This window comes from Lissotriton vulgaris, chromosome 2_1, assembly GCF_964263255.1.
Source record: "Lissotriton vulgaris chromosome 2_1, aLisVul1.2, whole genome shotgun sequence".
NCBI classification, from domain to species: domain Eukaryota; kingdom Metazoa; phylum Chordata; class Amphibia; order Caudata; family Salamandridae; genus Lissotriton; species Lissotriton vulgaris.
The window spans coordinates 127627058-127644401 of NC_141687.1; the positions used below are offsets into that span (position 1 = coordinate 127627058).

Consider the following 17344-nt stretch of genomic DNA (forward strand, 5'->3'; position numbering starts at 1 on the left):
AGATGCTGCTAGAAGGAATTAACAGTTTCAGTATTTCCATATTCCAAAAGACGCACGAATGTTCAAATACACAAAATAACTTCGAGATGTAGGACACGCAAAACACTACGATGGATTATTATTTTGAAAATGCTTTAACAATTCTGATGCTAATAATTAAATATACTAAAAACTTACTGGTTTACTTACTGGTTGTCAAAAAAGTTAACAACGCAGTTCGGCTCCTCCATTGTATCTACCTTTCCCTCAATCCCCCTGAACGCACACCCACATACTGTCTCACCAGTGTTGTCTTAACGACACGTGTAGACATTCATCCCAGGTATCCAATGTGCGTACCCTTTACCCGTCACTTCTCCCGCTCAACCCATTTCGCATGTCCCCAGCCCACACTTACACTCCGCTTCGCCAGCTCATCACTTTGTTCTTGTAGCAGGCTATCTCGAAGCGTTTGCCGCCCTTCTTCATCCTCACCACGGCTACATTGGTCAGGCGGATCTGGTTGGTGGGGGTGAAGATAGACATCTTGATGCAGACGATAGGGACCACAGGCAGCTGTCACTGCGTGTTCACAGAGATACAGAGCGCATGCGTCATAGCCTCTGCGTCAGAACCGGCACGGGTGGTGTTTCAAGGCTCTCCCTCAACTGTAAACAAGGGACACTTACAGCTAATATCATGGAATTAAAATTCGGGTACTGTTTCGAATCCGTTAAAAGGCACGCTTGTTCTTTAGTGCTAGAACACAATAAAAAAAAATACGAAACATCATTCTGAATAATATTTCAAATACCGCACATAGTTTGTTCAAATATTTTGCAAAATACGATATCGATTTACAAAAATAAGTTGCTTCAATATTTCTTTGAATATATGTCACTACACGTAGAGTCAGAATAAATTACGAAGAAACATAAAAAGATGCTAGAAAAGGTATTTATTTTCCTCAAGTTCAATTGTGAATCGTCGACTCCGGTAGGCAAATATGGCGACCTCGCTGACGAAACTCCTCGCAGTAGCCTAAATAACCTAGAGTCGTTCTTGCCAAGTCCAGGCAAAGTGTATTCCATTACTTCCCAACCTTCGTTCCACCCCCTTTTCCCATGGTTCCTAAACTAGAGCGAGATGACTGACCCTAACGTGGCGACACTGGTTTGCGTTCTAGATGATTTTGCACAGACTCAGAAATGAATTGTTAGACTGAGTCCTTCGTCACTGTTTATGACGGTCTCCTTTGCAGAGTGCGCTTTAAAGTTGTTGTAGTACCAGACAGCGTGTCCGAGTGTCATGTGCGTTATCCTGTGAGCGTGTTGAAGAGTGGCTTGCCTACACGCAGCAAGAGCCTAGCGAGATGGGGGTCTGCCTGCTTCTGTTCCTCATGCTACACGTGATATCTGCTCCTGCTCATCAGGAAGTGGGTATGTACCTACAAATGCCTCTGTGAAACATACTCGCATTGCAACCTATTCTACTTCGTTCTGGGCCTTTTTTTTACCTCATACTTGTTAGCTCAAAATGAGGGATAAGTCATATCATTAAGAAGGCGATTGCATTTAGATTAATGTAGCGAAGGACACGCTTTTTGGAGAGAGATTTGTTTTTTTGTGACACCCATGAAAGTGTGTGTGTGGGGATATGGTTGTCTAAAGCCTTAGTAGGATAGAAAGTGACCACCAATTATTGAGTGAGTTGACAGGTGTGTTCTCTGGAAGAGCAGGCGTCCTGGCAGCACGGGGTGTCCTTTTTAGGTCTCCCCTAGGTAGTGGTCTGGCCTAGACAGTGGTTGCGCTGTTTCTTCGAGACATGCTGTATTCGGGTATGAACTTGAATCCCCGCCCAATTTCTGCCCATATTTTTCATTGTCCTGTGTCATTGTCCTTTGTAAATGTTTGCTTCTGATTAGTTAATAGGATTTAGTCCCTCCTTAGTACCGCCTTTTCTACATTTGTAACCTCCAATGAGCCTCTAGCCCTTTTACTTGTTTGTTGCTCTGTATGTTTTATTTACAGTCTGTGATCACTATTTTCTTTAATGTATTTCTCCTTCTGCAGACCCAACATGTTTTCCTGCTAGGCACCCGCTTTGCTTGCACCATTTTATCTACGTTATAGTGCTTCAATGCCTCATCAGGGGTTGAAAGTGCTATATAAATACAATTACAATATGTTATTTAAAAAAAAAAATGGCAGCTCAGCACACTTCAACTATAGCGGCCGCAACCCTTAATTTTCCTCATGACTTGGTCCTTTTTATCTGCCTTATTTTTTAAATTTTTTTGCAAGTGCAGTATGCTTTTACTATATAGGCTGCACCCCTTTTTTTTGTCCTCAAACTATCTCCTTTTAATCGGCATTATTTATTTTTTATACAAATGTTGCACACTTTTACTTTAGTGGCCATGTGCCTTATTTTTCCCTCGGAAAAGCAGCCAATGTCAGCACCTCCCAAATGTGCCTGTAATGCAAGGGTCCTTTCTGATCTGCACCGAACACCACCTTTAAACATGGAACCCACCCTACTCACAATTCCCCGGAATGCTTTTCACCTGTGCGGGTGTCACTGGACATTACTGCTGTGGGGCACGGACTCACTGCTGTGGCCAAAGTCACAGTTGCTACCTTAGCTGCTGTTGCTCCAGCTGTGGAAGCTGCAGCTTGGGGCCTGAGGACATCTTTAGCTATAGCTGCCAGGGCCCTATTATCTTGCTCGTCGCCGCCAGGTTCAGCATGGCTTAGCCTCCTCTAACGTCCTGAAAGGAATCAAAACCCTTATTTAGATTTAGGCCCTAATCATTCTGTTCAATATTCTGTTTTACCTGTCACTTACCCACAAACTTTGAAAAATTATCATGTAAAGAAAGAAAAAACAGTATAATGCGGTTTAAATGTTTGGTTAAAAGTCCATATTTAGGTTGCACATTTTATCTGGTAATAACCCACAGCCTGCTTTAAAAAAAAAAGTATAAATCCGGTCTGACTTAAGTGTTTTTTCTTCTTTTTTTGGTGGTTCTTGTTGCTTACTGGTCATGATACCTGTCACAAAGTAACATTGATGTTTGGATGAGACTCGGGGTGATTTAGTTATTGCCCAGAATTACAGGATGTTTAGGCGAAGCAGAGACTCGTACATGAGTTGGCAGCTCTAGTATTACACCACAACCTCTCCGTATCTGTTTCTTCCCCACTCCCCCATTGACAAAAGCTTGATTTTATTATTCACAAACTACTCTCAGTTTGAGGGATGGGATTGTTTGCAGTCTGCCTTTAATTAAAGGAGTAACCACGTCTCCGCCCTATAAATCTCACCTGTGTTGCTGCTGCTGCCAGTTTTGCGTGTTATCAGTAAAATAAAATATTTGCTTCATCACACAATTTACTTAAGCATGGAAACTCTGAGTAATCCAGGTTTTTTGGTTTCACTTTCTGCCTCCTGGTCCATTTGCTTTATTAGCTTTCTTTCTGTTTGGATGTTTTCAAACCTGCTTATTGTAAACTTTATATAGCTAATGCATATCTACAACCACTCCACTGCAGAAAAGAAAAAAAACAAGTAAAAAAAATTGCCATTTACATCATCAATAACTCTAACTTTCACAAATGTGAGACCTATTGCATTGCAAATGCTTGTTCTTAGCTTCGCCGAGTCTTCTGGCTTGGCTATAGAGGCTCCTTTCTCATGTGTTTTTTTATACTTGAGGGAAGGTGTATGTGTTTTTTTAAAACATTTTTTTAAGAACTGCTGGGTATTAGGTATGGCTTGACAACACAGCTGTCTTTAATACATGTTGTTACAAATTCTTTAAATTATACTCTGAGTAGTCTTTGTCGTCACCTGAAGGAGTGTTTTTCTCTCAACACATGCTATTGGCTATTTGGTGTGTCATTGTGCCTCCTACGGAGTTTTTGCATTGCCAGGCATGAGGGGCTATTTAACATCTCAAACGTTTCATAGATTCACTCTTTTTAGAAGACAATCACTTTTTCTTTTCTATTTTCTTTCAGCACAGCAGATTTAAAAAAAATGTTTTTGTAAGGACTCCTAATACAAGGCAGACCTTTTGCTTTGCCAATGCTTGTTCAATTTGCTTGTGCACAACTTTTATGTTTGAATTGTTCATATGCATGACATTCTCTTGCCAGATGCATGGCACTCTCAGCCACACATTGTTATCCAACAAAAGTCTTATGTCTGGAGCACAAATATTTTTTAAATTTTCTACTTCTGGAAATGTCCATGTAGGAATTCTGTTTTAAAGCCTCTTGCACCTCTGGAATGATTGCACATCAGACCAGGGTACGTTGAAGGGTTTATTACAAAAACGCTATCCCTACCACAGTAGCATAGCTATCCCTCAGCTAGCCCTCATTCAACACACTTCACTGGAATGTTCGCTAGACACCTCGAACAGGGAAGACAGGCTAATCCCATATTCCCTGTTACTACTGTAGAGTTTCTATACTGAAGTGAAGGTGAACATTTGCCTACTCGCCGAAATGCAGCGTCAACCTTTTCGTTTACTAGTGATATTGTGAATTGTTTTGAATATGTAATATTTTTAAACTTGATTTTATTAATGAATGGAACCCACCCACTTGTTGCATATTGTATTAAGTATGTTTGGTTCCTCACATGTGCTTTTCAATTGGCAACATACCCGAGGTTTACATCCAGCTAGTTCAAGATAAAGCTAAATATTGGTATAATAATTGTTCTAAATCTTTAATTGCTATGATGCTACACCTGCAAAACAGTAATTGGAAGCTTAATGTAATTACATTTCATTTTTCTGCACCTTATCACATAGACCTCCCCAAATCATGTAGCAGATTTTCGTCAGTGAGACTAACGTGCATCTAGTATGGCAAGAAACGAAAATCTCCAGTTATCCATATTTTATTAGTATTACAAAAGGCTGGACCCTTACTTGGGCTGCTATCTACGTGGTTCTACAAGTTGAAGCTGTTTGCACAGGAACTGATTTAATGACAAGACAGTAAATGCAGATAACACTTTGATTTAAAAACCTGCTTAGCTGCTGTACTTTACAATGGTGCCAAGCAAAGTAAATTGGTGGTTAATATAGTGGCCACTGTAAGGACAATCTGAACGGGCCAGATTTATTTTTTAACTGTGGTTATTGCTTACATTGTACATAACTGTTTTTTGACTAGTTCTTTTATGAGTGAATAATGTTTGTCTTGTTCATATGTATAGTAAAATACATTAATTGGCAACTCTTAACTAGAGTGGACTGTGACAGTTGTTTTTTAAATTTAAATTTTAGAGAAAAATGTCAATTCAATATTTTAATGTCTAAACAGATGAAACCATAAAAACAGTGATTATGACGTATAATGTATTTATATTTCAACATTGTAATAAATTTGAATGGCATCATTTAGTTTCTGATTTGTTCTCTGTGTTGCACTGACATACTTTTAACTGTATAACATTGTTTTTGTTCTGCTATTAATTTCAAGTACCTGTACTGTGTCAGATCATAGTTCTGAAATAGCTTTAAATCTGAGTAGGGACCCATTTGTTTTTAGGTCTCGCTATAGTCATTGCATTAGCAATGCTTTGCGAGAATTAAGTAGGGGCTTTAAAAAATGCTCCCATTAGGCGGATTGCCTACAGTGCATGTGTGCCGGGAGCATGCACATCGCACGCCATTTGGTAGCCTATGAGCCTCTGCATCAGACTTCAAAGGAGTCCGCTCCCCCGCCCCTGCCGTTACTGGCTTTGCTACACGGCGCTTTCGCAGCCGCGCTTGTCTCCTCTCGGGATAGTCACAGGCTGCTGACTACAGCCTTGTGGGCAGACATCTAATTCATTGGCTACACAGCGTGTTTGCAGTGACTTGTTTTTCAAGGATTTGGAGGGAAGCCTTTAGTACCAAGAAGAACCAACAAAAAACAGCCATTTCTTTTGTGAACTCGGCTTCTGGTAAATTAGTTTGAACGTGCATTCAGCACAATACTGGAGACATACTGTGCATCAAGCTGGTTTTCCCGGCCCACACTTTCACTTAATGACCAGAGCACTGTTTGCAGAGTTTGTTTCCCGTTTAACACGCAGTGTTAAGTAGTAAATGCAGCATTTAAAAAGTGCACACATACAATGAATGTCTCTCCGCATTACCATTACAGCATAGGCGGTCGCATACAAAGAAGGCAGTGAGGAATGTTTGCCGTCCTCAAAACATTATCTCGGAGGAAAAGCGGACTCTCCCAAAACGGAACCGAAGAATCTAGTCTTGTTATTTATACTTGAGCTTTCTGAACGTCTGGACAAGCAAGTCTTTCACAAAGAAGGTTGTCCTTTTAACTAGCAACACTTCACAACTGGGAACAAATAAAAACAATTCTGAGGTTAAATTACACTTTATTAGGTACATATTCGATAACTACATCTGAAGTGTCCCAAAGTCACCACAGCTTTTTACTACCTTCTAGGTTGTAATGGCATTTTAGTAATTGTCTTCTATCCGGATGATCGATTGAAAAAATGGGCCAGCAAGGGACTTTATTTATGTTATCAAATCTCAGCAAATTCAGGACTCTAATTAATTGAGAACTCACACTGTTATGGATTAGTGGCTGAAGCAAATACATTTCTAATGCAAGAAAATAATGTTACCACACTAACATAATAAAAGAATACAATAACCAGGTATTTAGAGTCAAAAAGTTTGTTATTTACTTGAAGACAAAAAATTAATTATTGATAAAATAGGGTACAGAAAAATGCATTTCAGATATACAGGGAGTGTATTGTATGTTCCACCAATATATCAGAAAGAAAGTCTAAACTGCTAACAGATAATAACACAATGATTTCAAATCAAAAAGTAGATGAAAATAAATCGTGGTAGGTGAATCACGTGCAGAATTAGACACAATTGTCGACGTTTCGGTCTATGCGGTATTATTTCATAAGACCATCATCAGGACATGGATTTAGTGCATTTGAATGTTGACCCTTTAAAATGGTGTAACATACACTTCCTAGTTAGGTCAGTGATGCTGGTTGAAATAAATCAATTGATGGCGACACTTGGTCGAAGTTGAAAACAGGGGCTTCAATTGAAAGGACGCTTTAAATATTGGTTCAAAAAAGCAAACAGGGCTCGTTCAATGGCAGTAAATGCGTTGTCGCGTTTCGGAAAGTCGAGAACACGGAGCAACTTCGCTATCCGGGTCAGCCACGGCAGCGTATTCGGCAAAAACAGCCTCCCACAGCAATACCAACCCGCTTTCCCCAGAACCAGAGTTACTCACATGGCCCTGCCGCGACTCTCCTGAGTTATGGCCGCTCTTCAGCTCCTCCGGTGGACACCACCACTCTTCCGTCCAGTGGTCGTCGTTTTTCCTCTGCCTCCTCGTCGCGCAGGCCGATGTCTCTCATCCAGTCGTTCGGCACCTCGTCCTTGTCCTCACTCGCGATGTCAGTCTCCACGCTTCGCGTCTTCAGCCCCTCCTTCCATCCGCAGGTCAAAGACGTCTCTTCCTGTTCAGGTCCCGATTTTACTGGTCTAACGGGAGCGTTTCCGGGGTCAGCTCCTCCCTCCTGCAATACAGGGCCGCGCTGGGGGGGGGTGGGAGGGGGAGAGAGAGGGGGAAAAGAGAGAGAGAGAGAGAGAGAGAGAGAGAGAGAGGGAAGGTGGGTGTTTTTCTTTCTCCTCGCAGGTATTTGTTCCTGCCCATATAGTCCTGTCCTCTCCGCACGGGGAAATCTGGTCACGGTAGTTCCGTGCCTTGCTGTCTCCCGAGGTTCGCCGTCTCCCAATTACAAATATCACAAAAAGATGTCAATATTTCACTTCTGTTCTTGGATTTTAGGCACAATAAAATACACTGAACATAATCTTCACAAAAGTTTCAGCTATTGCCATTATAAATTACAATAACTTTTATTTAAGTATTAATTATTTAAAAAAGTGATAAGCCATTGTTATTTGTAATATCAATACATCTAAGTCACGTAAATACAACACATATTGCATTATAAATGCTATAGGTGTCACATTTGCGAAAGCTATAACTATTGGCATTGTAAATGACCAAGCTATTAATTTCGCTATTTTCAAAAAATTGTGATTTACAATACCAATAGCTTTAACTTTTCTAATGCAAGCCCTATTGCATTGTAAATGCTTGTTTTAACTGTGATTACCCAGTCCCTATCTTCAATAAGGGTACCTCCCCCTTTTTTCATTACGAGTTCCTATACTAGTCACATCACAAGCTGCATAAGCACAACATATCTTCCCCCTTATAAATGAAATGTGATAAACTAACAATGCAATTATTACAAAAACATGAAAACCTTGACAGAGAGTAACTAATGTAAGAACATCAAAATACATGAATACTCCAGTTATTGAGCATAATCTATCAAGCATGCAGGTGGTCTATGATTCCTGCAACTTTTAGGCAAAGAATGCTTACCATCTGTTAAGGGAATCTCACCCACACCCAACACCGGAGTGTTAATAGGTCTTTCAGAGGACCTGCACATGTCCCTATCAAAAATCCACATAAAGGCACTGTTACTCTAACCCGAACTTGACCACCTCTGATATAAACGGTTCAGCGAATGTGTGCCAAGGTTTACCAGGAGCAGATATTTGACCCATATCCGATTTCACTCATACCCGTAATATTTTATTTACCTTGTCTGGAGACCACACGGTGGGACAAACTTCCCACCTCTTATTAATACCATGTCCCCACCAATGGACAACGTAACTTGCAGCACTAAATTCCTGACCATCTAGTGCTTCTATGTAAGTTTCGAGCATCTATATCCAATCCTCCCATTCTACACTCAACAAACCAGGTTGAGTTTGAAACAAAGATGGGGTGACAATAGCACTTTGCATTTGCTTAATGAAAAATTGTAACCTGCACAGGCAATTAAATGTGCATAAAAATCAGAAATAACTGCAGCCCAAATGAAACTCAAAGGATCATTATCACAATCCATTGAAAATGAAAGTCAAAACAGGTGTGCGCATCACCGGTGTTCAGATGAATCACTGAAGAATGACGCTCTCCTACTCACAAGTTCCTCGGTTCACCTCACTATGGGGCACAGTGGTGTGCGAGTGTCACTATTCCACACACTCTATAAATGACACAGGTGTACAGGTCACAGACAACCTGCCTGCTCCTGAATGTTTATAACCACAAATATGGCTGTTTAACTCAGGGGCACAACAGGCCGTAGAAAACAAGTCCGCGCTCTCACCAGTGCAATCTCCATTGCGAGCATCTCTCTTTATTTGCGTCCTGGAATCTCTCAATTTAAGATGGTGGCTATGCAGGTGATGTCATCGCCATCATCTATGCGCCCGCATGTACAGGTATTTTCACCACTGTATGCAGTTCCTTCACTCCGTGCCCAAACGACTTTTCACCTTTGCCTGCGCCGTACTTAATTTTAATACTTTTATTTTTTTAAGGGCTTTCGTGAAGTGCTGCCTAGAACAGATGCAAACAAGCATTTACAATGCAATGGTCTCAGCAATATTATAGGTAGAGCTATTGAAATTGCTCATTATTTTTTAATCTTTTTTGTATCCCGAAATAAATGGCATTGTCATTTGTATTCGCATTAGCTTTGTATTTTGCATATGTGATACCTATTGCATTAGCAGAGAGAGAGAGAGAGAGTGAGGTAGTGAGATAGAGAGTGAGGTAGTGAGAGAGAGTGAGGTAGTGAAGAGTGAGGTAGTGAGGGAGAGGGATGTTGTGAGATATAAGCATAGAGTGATGTTGTGATGTAGTGAGATAGAGAAAGAGGTAGTGAAAGTGTTAGTGAGATAGAAAGAGTGAGGTAGTGAGAGAGTGAGGTAGTGATGTTTTGAGAGAGAGCAGTTGTGAGATAGTGAGAGAGTGGAATAGTGAGGTAGAGAGTTATGTAGTGAGATATAGGTAGATAGAGAGAGGTAGTGAGAGACAGAGAAAGTGAGGTAGTGAAAGAGTGAGGTAGAGGGATGTTCTGAGGTTGTGAGATAGAAACAGTGAGTGAGTTTGTGAGGTAGTGAGAGTGAGGTAGTGAAAGAGTGAGTTAGTGATGGAGAGTGATTTCTGGTGGTAGGGAGATAGAAACAATGAGTGATGTTGTGACGTAGTAAGATAGAGAAGGATTGAGGTAGTGTAAGAGAGAGTGAAAGTGACTTAGTGAAATAGAAAGAGAGAGAGTTAGTGAGATAGAGAGTGATGTAGTGAGTTGGAGAGAGAGAGTGAACTTGTGAGCTAGTGAGATGGAGAGAGAGTGTTGTAGTTATTTTTTGAGTGAGTGACTTGTGTTATAGTTAGGTAGTGAGAGTGATATCGAAATAGAGTGATGTTATGGAGAGAGTTAGTGAGAGAGAGTGAGATAGTTTTATAGATATAATTTGAGTAGTGATGTAGTTATTTTTGTTTTGTGGGAGAGTGAAGTAGATATAGAGTGAGGTAGTGAGAGGGAGAGAGTACGGTAGTGAAAGAATGAGGTAGTGAGGGTGAGAGTTGTTGTGCTGTATTGAGATAGAAACAGAGCGATGTTGTGAAGTAGTGAGCTAGAGAGAGAGTGAGGTAGTGTATGAGAGAGTGAAAGTGAGTTAGTGTATTTGAGAGAGAGAGAGAGTGCGGTAGTGAAAGAATGAGGTAGTGAGGGTGAGAGTTGTTGTGCTGTATTGAGATAGAAACAGAGCGATGTTGTGAAGTAGTGAGTTAGAGAGAGAGTGAAGTTGTGGGGTAGTGAGAGAGTGATGTAGTGAACTTTAGAGAGTGTGTCGTGATATAGTGAGAGAGAGATAGTGAGATAGAAATAGAGTGAGGTAGTATATAGAGAGAGTGTGAGGTAGTGAGAGAGAGTGAAGTTGTGAGCTAGTGAGAGTGTTGTAGTGAATTTGAGAGCCCTCTCTCCTCCTCCCTTCGAGGGCTTTATTGCCATGGAGATGCCTTATTCTAGCTGTAACATACACCACTACCTCAGATATAACAGGAACACAGACAATATAAATTATGCACAACCCTCCTGGACGCAGGCTGGCGAGCAATTCTTGGAAATCAAAAAACCAAAACCCTTTTAAAATGGCATAAAATATTAAGTGGTAAGTGCTATCAAGCCAACAATTTAAACCATGCCACAAAAGGCAAAACCTGAACAGGAAAAAAACACACATAGAACAGCGGCCTCTTCTCGGTGTTATTTATGGGCGTGGTATAGCCATATTTTTTTTCTGCCAGTCACCTTCTAAAAAGAAAATAGTTTTCACTAGCTTCTCTTATGTCAATTCTAACATCTCTTCCTTGTTACGCTGAAAGCAGTGTGCTCAGACTTGCACTACCAACACTGTGGCCCTGATGCAGGACCTGTCGGCATGTGAAGTGCCTTCCTTCATAAAGAGACATAGCACGGAAGTGTACTATTGGGAGGGTGGCGTCTGCTGTGCAACCATTCCTAGAGCACAGCCCACAAATGCCAGGATTATTAGCGCTGGCTACTGACTCAGGATATATGAATACTACCATATATAGAGAGGGCACAAAATACCCAAGAGTAAACAGTGGCTTGGTACACGTTTGTTAGCGTTAATGTTCTTATAGAAGCACAGCATATGACTTATGCCAAAGGGCGATTGCATTTCCAGGTTGGATGTTTAGTGCACCCACTTGGAGTTAAATATAATTTGACGCACACACTTGCATGAATGGTGTAGATTTACACACACCCCCACACACGTTTCAATGTGCGCACAAAAAGAATTTCAGAACGGTTCAAGGACAAAAATAAACTACGTAATTTCTGTTCACGTGTTGCACCGAACGTTTAAGTCTACACAGAAGCTTAAAAATTAGATATATTCTCATCGTACAGTCAACACCCGAATCTCTCGATTATGTCTGATCATTTGTCTGTGTCACACGCACGTACAGACCTTTTAGATATTTTGCGAGCTGTGCAATTTCTATTATTTTAAAGCTACACACCTATATGAGCTGTTGGCAGCCGATTAAATAGGGAGGAGTAGTAGAGTCAACCTGCATACATGGGCTAACGGTCAGTTGATGTAGAGTATCAGTGGCTAAAAAAAGAGTTTGCACTTTAAGGTAAACATAACCCAGGGAACACTGTTCGCGGGAACCGAGATTCTAAACGCCTATTGATAGCGCGTAAACAGCGTGCTTGTTTTAGCGGGTGGGGTCCCCCGTCGCTTCGAAAGTGATCATATGAAGGGGGTCAATTCCCAGAGGGATAGGATTGTCGTATGAAGCGTGACCCGAGCTCCCAGGGATTCCGGATGAAAAGGCTCTTGTAAGAATGTAAAAAAATTATTCATCAGCACTGGAGGAGCTACTGAGGATATTGAGGTCACTAAAAGCCATTAAAGAAGCAAAAAGAAGGGGGTAATGCATGTGGGTATGAAGATGAAATCTTACAAATAAGGAGGAGCAGCCGTGGCGCTCAAATACACGGAGAGCGGGAAACAGACAGGGGGAAGAAGGCACAAACAGACACGGACAGCGAAAATACACGGAGAGCGGGAGGGGGGCGGGAAACAGACAGGGGGTGGGAAACAGACAGGGGGAAGAAGGCACGGAGGGAAACAAACACGGGCTTACCTTCACTGCGAAGGATAGAAAATGGCGGACACAAGCTTCCGGATTTTGAGGATTTGTGGGCGTGGTTTTGCTGTCCTGAGTGACGGACGACGTCACAGGGCTAAACAATGCGAAAAATCATGCACCCAAATCCGAAAAAGATGGGGCTTCTTTGGAGGGATGGCTCTCTCCTCCAATGGCTGGCCTCTGTTTAGGAAACCAGCCAATGGAGGAGAGACAGGGCAGGGAGGCGGGACCCACAGCACTACTAAGAGTCATTAAATCTCCGGCCACAGACTGCGCAAGCGCAGCCTTTAGGCCTTCGACCTAAAAAGAACAATTGATGGACAGAATGCAGAACAATGTCATACATTCACCCCAGTACAGAGATCTGGGCCTAGATCAATCTTTCTTTTGCTCACCGTGCCCTTCCAGTTTGAACCCAGCTATGTGCAAATCAGTCTTGACCCTGTGCCCAATGGGAACAGTCAAGCCCGAACTGCCAGGCTAGGTCATACCTGGACTGGAAACAAGCATCCTAGGACCGGTTTCAGGGTTTCACACCTCATCACCCAGGATAGCTTGTGGGTCCCTTGCTCACTGTGCTATTCGATTCAAGCTAGCCTGGTTGATGAAGGGTGACGTACACTGAAACTGGTTCCAGGATGCTTGTTTCCGGTCCAGGGGGGACCTGGCTTGGCAGTTACGTCTGGACTGTTCTCATGAGGCGCATGGTCAAGACTGATTTGCATATGGCTGAGTCCAAAGTGGGGTGGCGTAGTGGGCAAAAGAACACATGATTTAACCCAGTTCTCTTGACTGGGGGAGAATGTTTGAATCATTCAGCATTCCGCCCATCATTTGTTGCAGTTACGCCTAGCACAGATATCATCACATCATCATCAGAATAAGGCTCCTGAAAGCATCCAATCCTTCCTCCAAAATGTCACTGACACCGTATACTCCATCACTGACAGTTGTGGTGTAATAGACTGCTGGGTCCTGATCTACTTCGCTTCGGTGTAGGACATGCTTGGCCTCCTCGTCGCAAACTCTTGCTCCCCTCGCCATGATGGCACATCAGTCAAGGTTACGTTGAAGGGTTTTTCACACAAGCGCTACCCCTACAACAAGAGCTTCGCTATCCCTCGGCCAGCATTCATTAAAACTTATTTCACTGGAATGCTCACTAGACACTTCGAACTCGGAACACAGGCTAATCCCACATTCCCTCTTCCTGCTCCAGAGATCTTATTTATACGTCACATCACAAGCTGCATAGGCACAGCAAAGTCCTTGCTTCTTGTAAGTAGTATAGGATCCAGTCAGTCCTGAAGCTGCATTATGACTACCATTAGCCAGACTTGCAGTTCTAAACAATACTTTACATTAAGGGCTTACCTGCTAGTTATGCTGAGTGTGCTGAGAGAACCTCTCTGTACTCTCTCAGGTGGAAAAGGTTACCCTCTTTTTTTTTTTTTTTGTTTTGGCACAAGCCGGCTGCTTAAATGCTACACTTGCATAATAACCAGCCATGACTTTGGATATCTAAATTATCTAGGGCTCGGTGTGAAATCAACTAGAAGAGAAGCTGATGTAATAGATCCCCATTCACAAATAAACAATAGATTTTGGGGAAGGCGTTCCCTTATGAAAATCCTATTACAATAAAAGGCAGACTGGGATCTACTTGCAACCCACAGTCCCACGATAGGATTCACAGAAGCGACATTTCAGCATTTAATGTTTTTGACATCAATAAAGTGGGTATTACTGATTCGACTACCAAGAACATTTATAATTTAGAGCTCAGCAAAATGGTACATATGCTGTAGAAACACCATATGAAATAGAAGTTATTTGTCTAAATGAAAGTTGAGGTTTGGATGGAAGTTAGTTACAATTGGGGAATGATACAACATTAAAAAACACCAGTCTGAAAAGCCTTTAGTTAATGTGTTTTGGAAAGCCACCATAGCACTGCACAGATACCTTAACAATTCCTGAGTAATGTTGAGTCGTATTGTGGTGTTTGGGTGGTCATTCAGAATTGAGGGTATTTTATAGCACTAGCACTATTGTCTGTTTATTTCAAATGCACTTTAATGTATTTATGTACCTTTTTATTTGATGTATTAGAGCTGTCCTAGGGTCATCTTTAGCTGTATTAGCAGCCTCTTGTTTGAAAAACAAAACCATAATAAAATTGGATACCACAGCATACTACTAGGGGCAGTGAGTAAGCCCACTTCATCCTTTGGGTATTTTGCGCTGTCAATCAAGTATGGATTTGTGAAGCACACTACTTACCTGTGAGGGTCCCCAGACGCTGGGCGGGGGGAGGGGGGAGTGTTGGAGCTGCTCTCTCATCTGAAGACCCAGGTCTTGAGGCTCTTCCTGAATGCTTCTAGTGTGGGGGTTCGTCTGATGCTGAGGTGGAGTTTGCGGATGCATGGGATTTCAGCCAGAGCAAGATCGGCGGAGCGGAGGCTTCGCTTGGGTGCGTAGAAGGAGATTCGGTTGTTGAGGTAATGGGTCCAATGTTGTGGAGAGATTTTGTAGGCGTGTGGGAGGAACTTGGAGGTCACTTTCTTAATGCCTGGAAGCCAGCGGAGTTCTTGTAGGTGCTGGGAGATGTGGTGTTGTCATGGGATGCCTAGGGCGAGTGTGGCTGCGGCGTTCTGGATGGTCTGTAGTTTGCTGGAGTAGAGATTTGTGTATTCTGGCATAGAGTGCCTTCCCGTAGTCCAGTCTGTTGGTTATGAGTGCGTGGATGACTATCTTCCTGAATTCACTGTGAATGATGCATTTTGGTAGATCCCATTTTCACACCCTCTAGAAAAGATGTATACTTAAGTGCCAGGCTTGTCTGCTTGAGATGCTGATATATAGATATAGATATATCTATCTCTCATGGGGATGTGTCCAAAGTTTCAGCAGCACTCAACAGCAAGTTAGCTTTTCCCCAAAGGCTTTATTCGGTATGGGCATGCGCAATGGAGACAATTAAAAGCACCTGACTGGTGCCGACTCGTTTCGTATGTTCACTTCGTCTAGGGCATTACTAGTCAAGAAGCTGCATTATGGGCAATTGAGTTCCTCTTTAGGCAATATCACGTTCCCTGATGGGATATTTCATAATTATGCGTGTAGCCTTTGGAATTCAAATTGTCCGATATTAGTCCTCAATGGATGCAGCTTAACTTCGACGCTTCATAAAGGCTCCGCATGAGCCCCTCCCTTCACGCATGTCCTAAATCCATACTTGCTCTCCACCTGCGGGCTTTACAATACGTTGAGCTGCGTGGCCCCACTCTCCGTGGGTGGTGCAAACTGGGCGGCAGGACGTCCGCTACCATGAAAGGCTTGTGGGGATGTGTCCAAAGCTTCAGCAGCACTCCACAGCAAGTTAGCTTTTCCCCAAAGGCTTTATTAGGTATGGGCATGCGCAATGGAGACAATTAAAAGCACCTGACTGGTGCCGACGCGTTTCGTATGTTCACTTCTTCTTGGGCGTTACTAGTCAGGAAGCTGCATTATGGACAATTGAGTTCCTCGTTAGGCAATATATATATTTTTTTTTCTCCATTGCACCAACCAAGATTTAATCCTGTGGGTCTCTGGTTACAACCAGACCTCTGCAGGGCATTAGATAATAGAGGTTTCTTAATGTAGTTTATTGTATTTGCCACGGATTAACGTAATTTTGAAAATGTATTTCTCATTTAAGCTCTGCACTATTTTATATGTAGCTATCTGAAGGTGAAAGACCAAAATAACTTACCGAATATTTTGCTGTTTTTAGTCAATCTTTTGATCCTCACCCAACACTCACTGACCTCGCCATCATTGCATGCAGCATCACAGTTCCCATACTTTTTTTTTATAATGCACTTACACCGCTGACGACTACCATTAAATGCTTCCAAGCATGTTCTTTGATCTGATACATTATTTCTTTGGCTTCTTTATTTCATTGTTTTTTGATTTTTGCCTTTCTATTTTCCATTCTTTCTGTCTTCCTTTTTTTTTTGTTTCTGTTTTTATTCTCATTCGTTTCCTTTGGTTGAATCTTTCTCTCACCTCCTTTTTGGGTCTCTATTCTATTTCTCCCTATCCTTTTCTTGTTTGTTTCTGTGTTTCTTTTTTCACTCTGTCCTTCAGCCCATCTCTCTGTTCTGTCTTTTTTTTTTCTTTTTTTATATTCCAATCATTTTTATTGAGAATAACAAAAGACAAACAAAGGAAAAGAAATACATATCACGTAACCCAATAAAGCAAAAACATGAAGATGAGAATACATCATTATGTAGGGATGATCTTAAATAGAGTAAAACTAAAATAACGAAATGACAAAGCAATAAAGGAAATAGCAACAAAGTGAATGTCATTAATGATCGAAAAGTGCTCTAGTGCTAAGTAGGACTACATCGTGGGGCCAAGTCATCTAGCTCTAATTGTCAGAACAGCCAGTATGCACAATATTAGGAAGCAAGGTGACATTCTAGTTTTAAGGGGTAAGAGACCTCCCAGGAGCAGGATTGCGGTTTCATGGGGGGTTATAGTATGTGTATGAGGAATCGAGGCAGCTCCAAAGTTGTGCGATTTGCGCCATGGAGAATTGTGAAGAGACTCATTATCTGCACCTCTCAAAGAGAACAACCATTCTTGCCATGTTTTAAAGGCAACTTCACTAGCATTTTTCCATTTGTTTAGGATGAATTTACAGGCCAGTATAAGCATGAGAT

At 41.8% G+C, this 17344-nt stretch overlaps 1 protein-coding gene across 3 annotated transcripts in view; it reads left to right on the top strand.

Moving 5' to 3' along the window:
- The first annotated feature begins 1183 nt into the window (after positions 1-1183).
- Positions 1184-17344, top strand: part of LOC147729693 (S-adenosyl-L-methionine-dependent tRNA 4-demethylwyosine synthase TYW1-like) — a 683091-nt gene continuing 666930 nt past the window's right edge. For 2 of the 3 annotated variants that reach the window (XR_015308342.1, XM_086954579.1), the window contains exon 1: positions 1184-1418. Coding sequence is in view for 2 of the 3 variants with exons in the window: in XM_086954579.1 (XP_086810705.1) it covers positions 1352-1418 (67 nt within the window). In the remaining variant the exon portion in view is untranslated. The remainder of the gene's footprint in view (positions 1419-17344) is intronic. The other variant, XM_086954580.1, reaches the window with a different exon arrangement.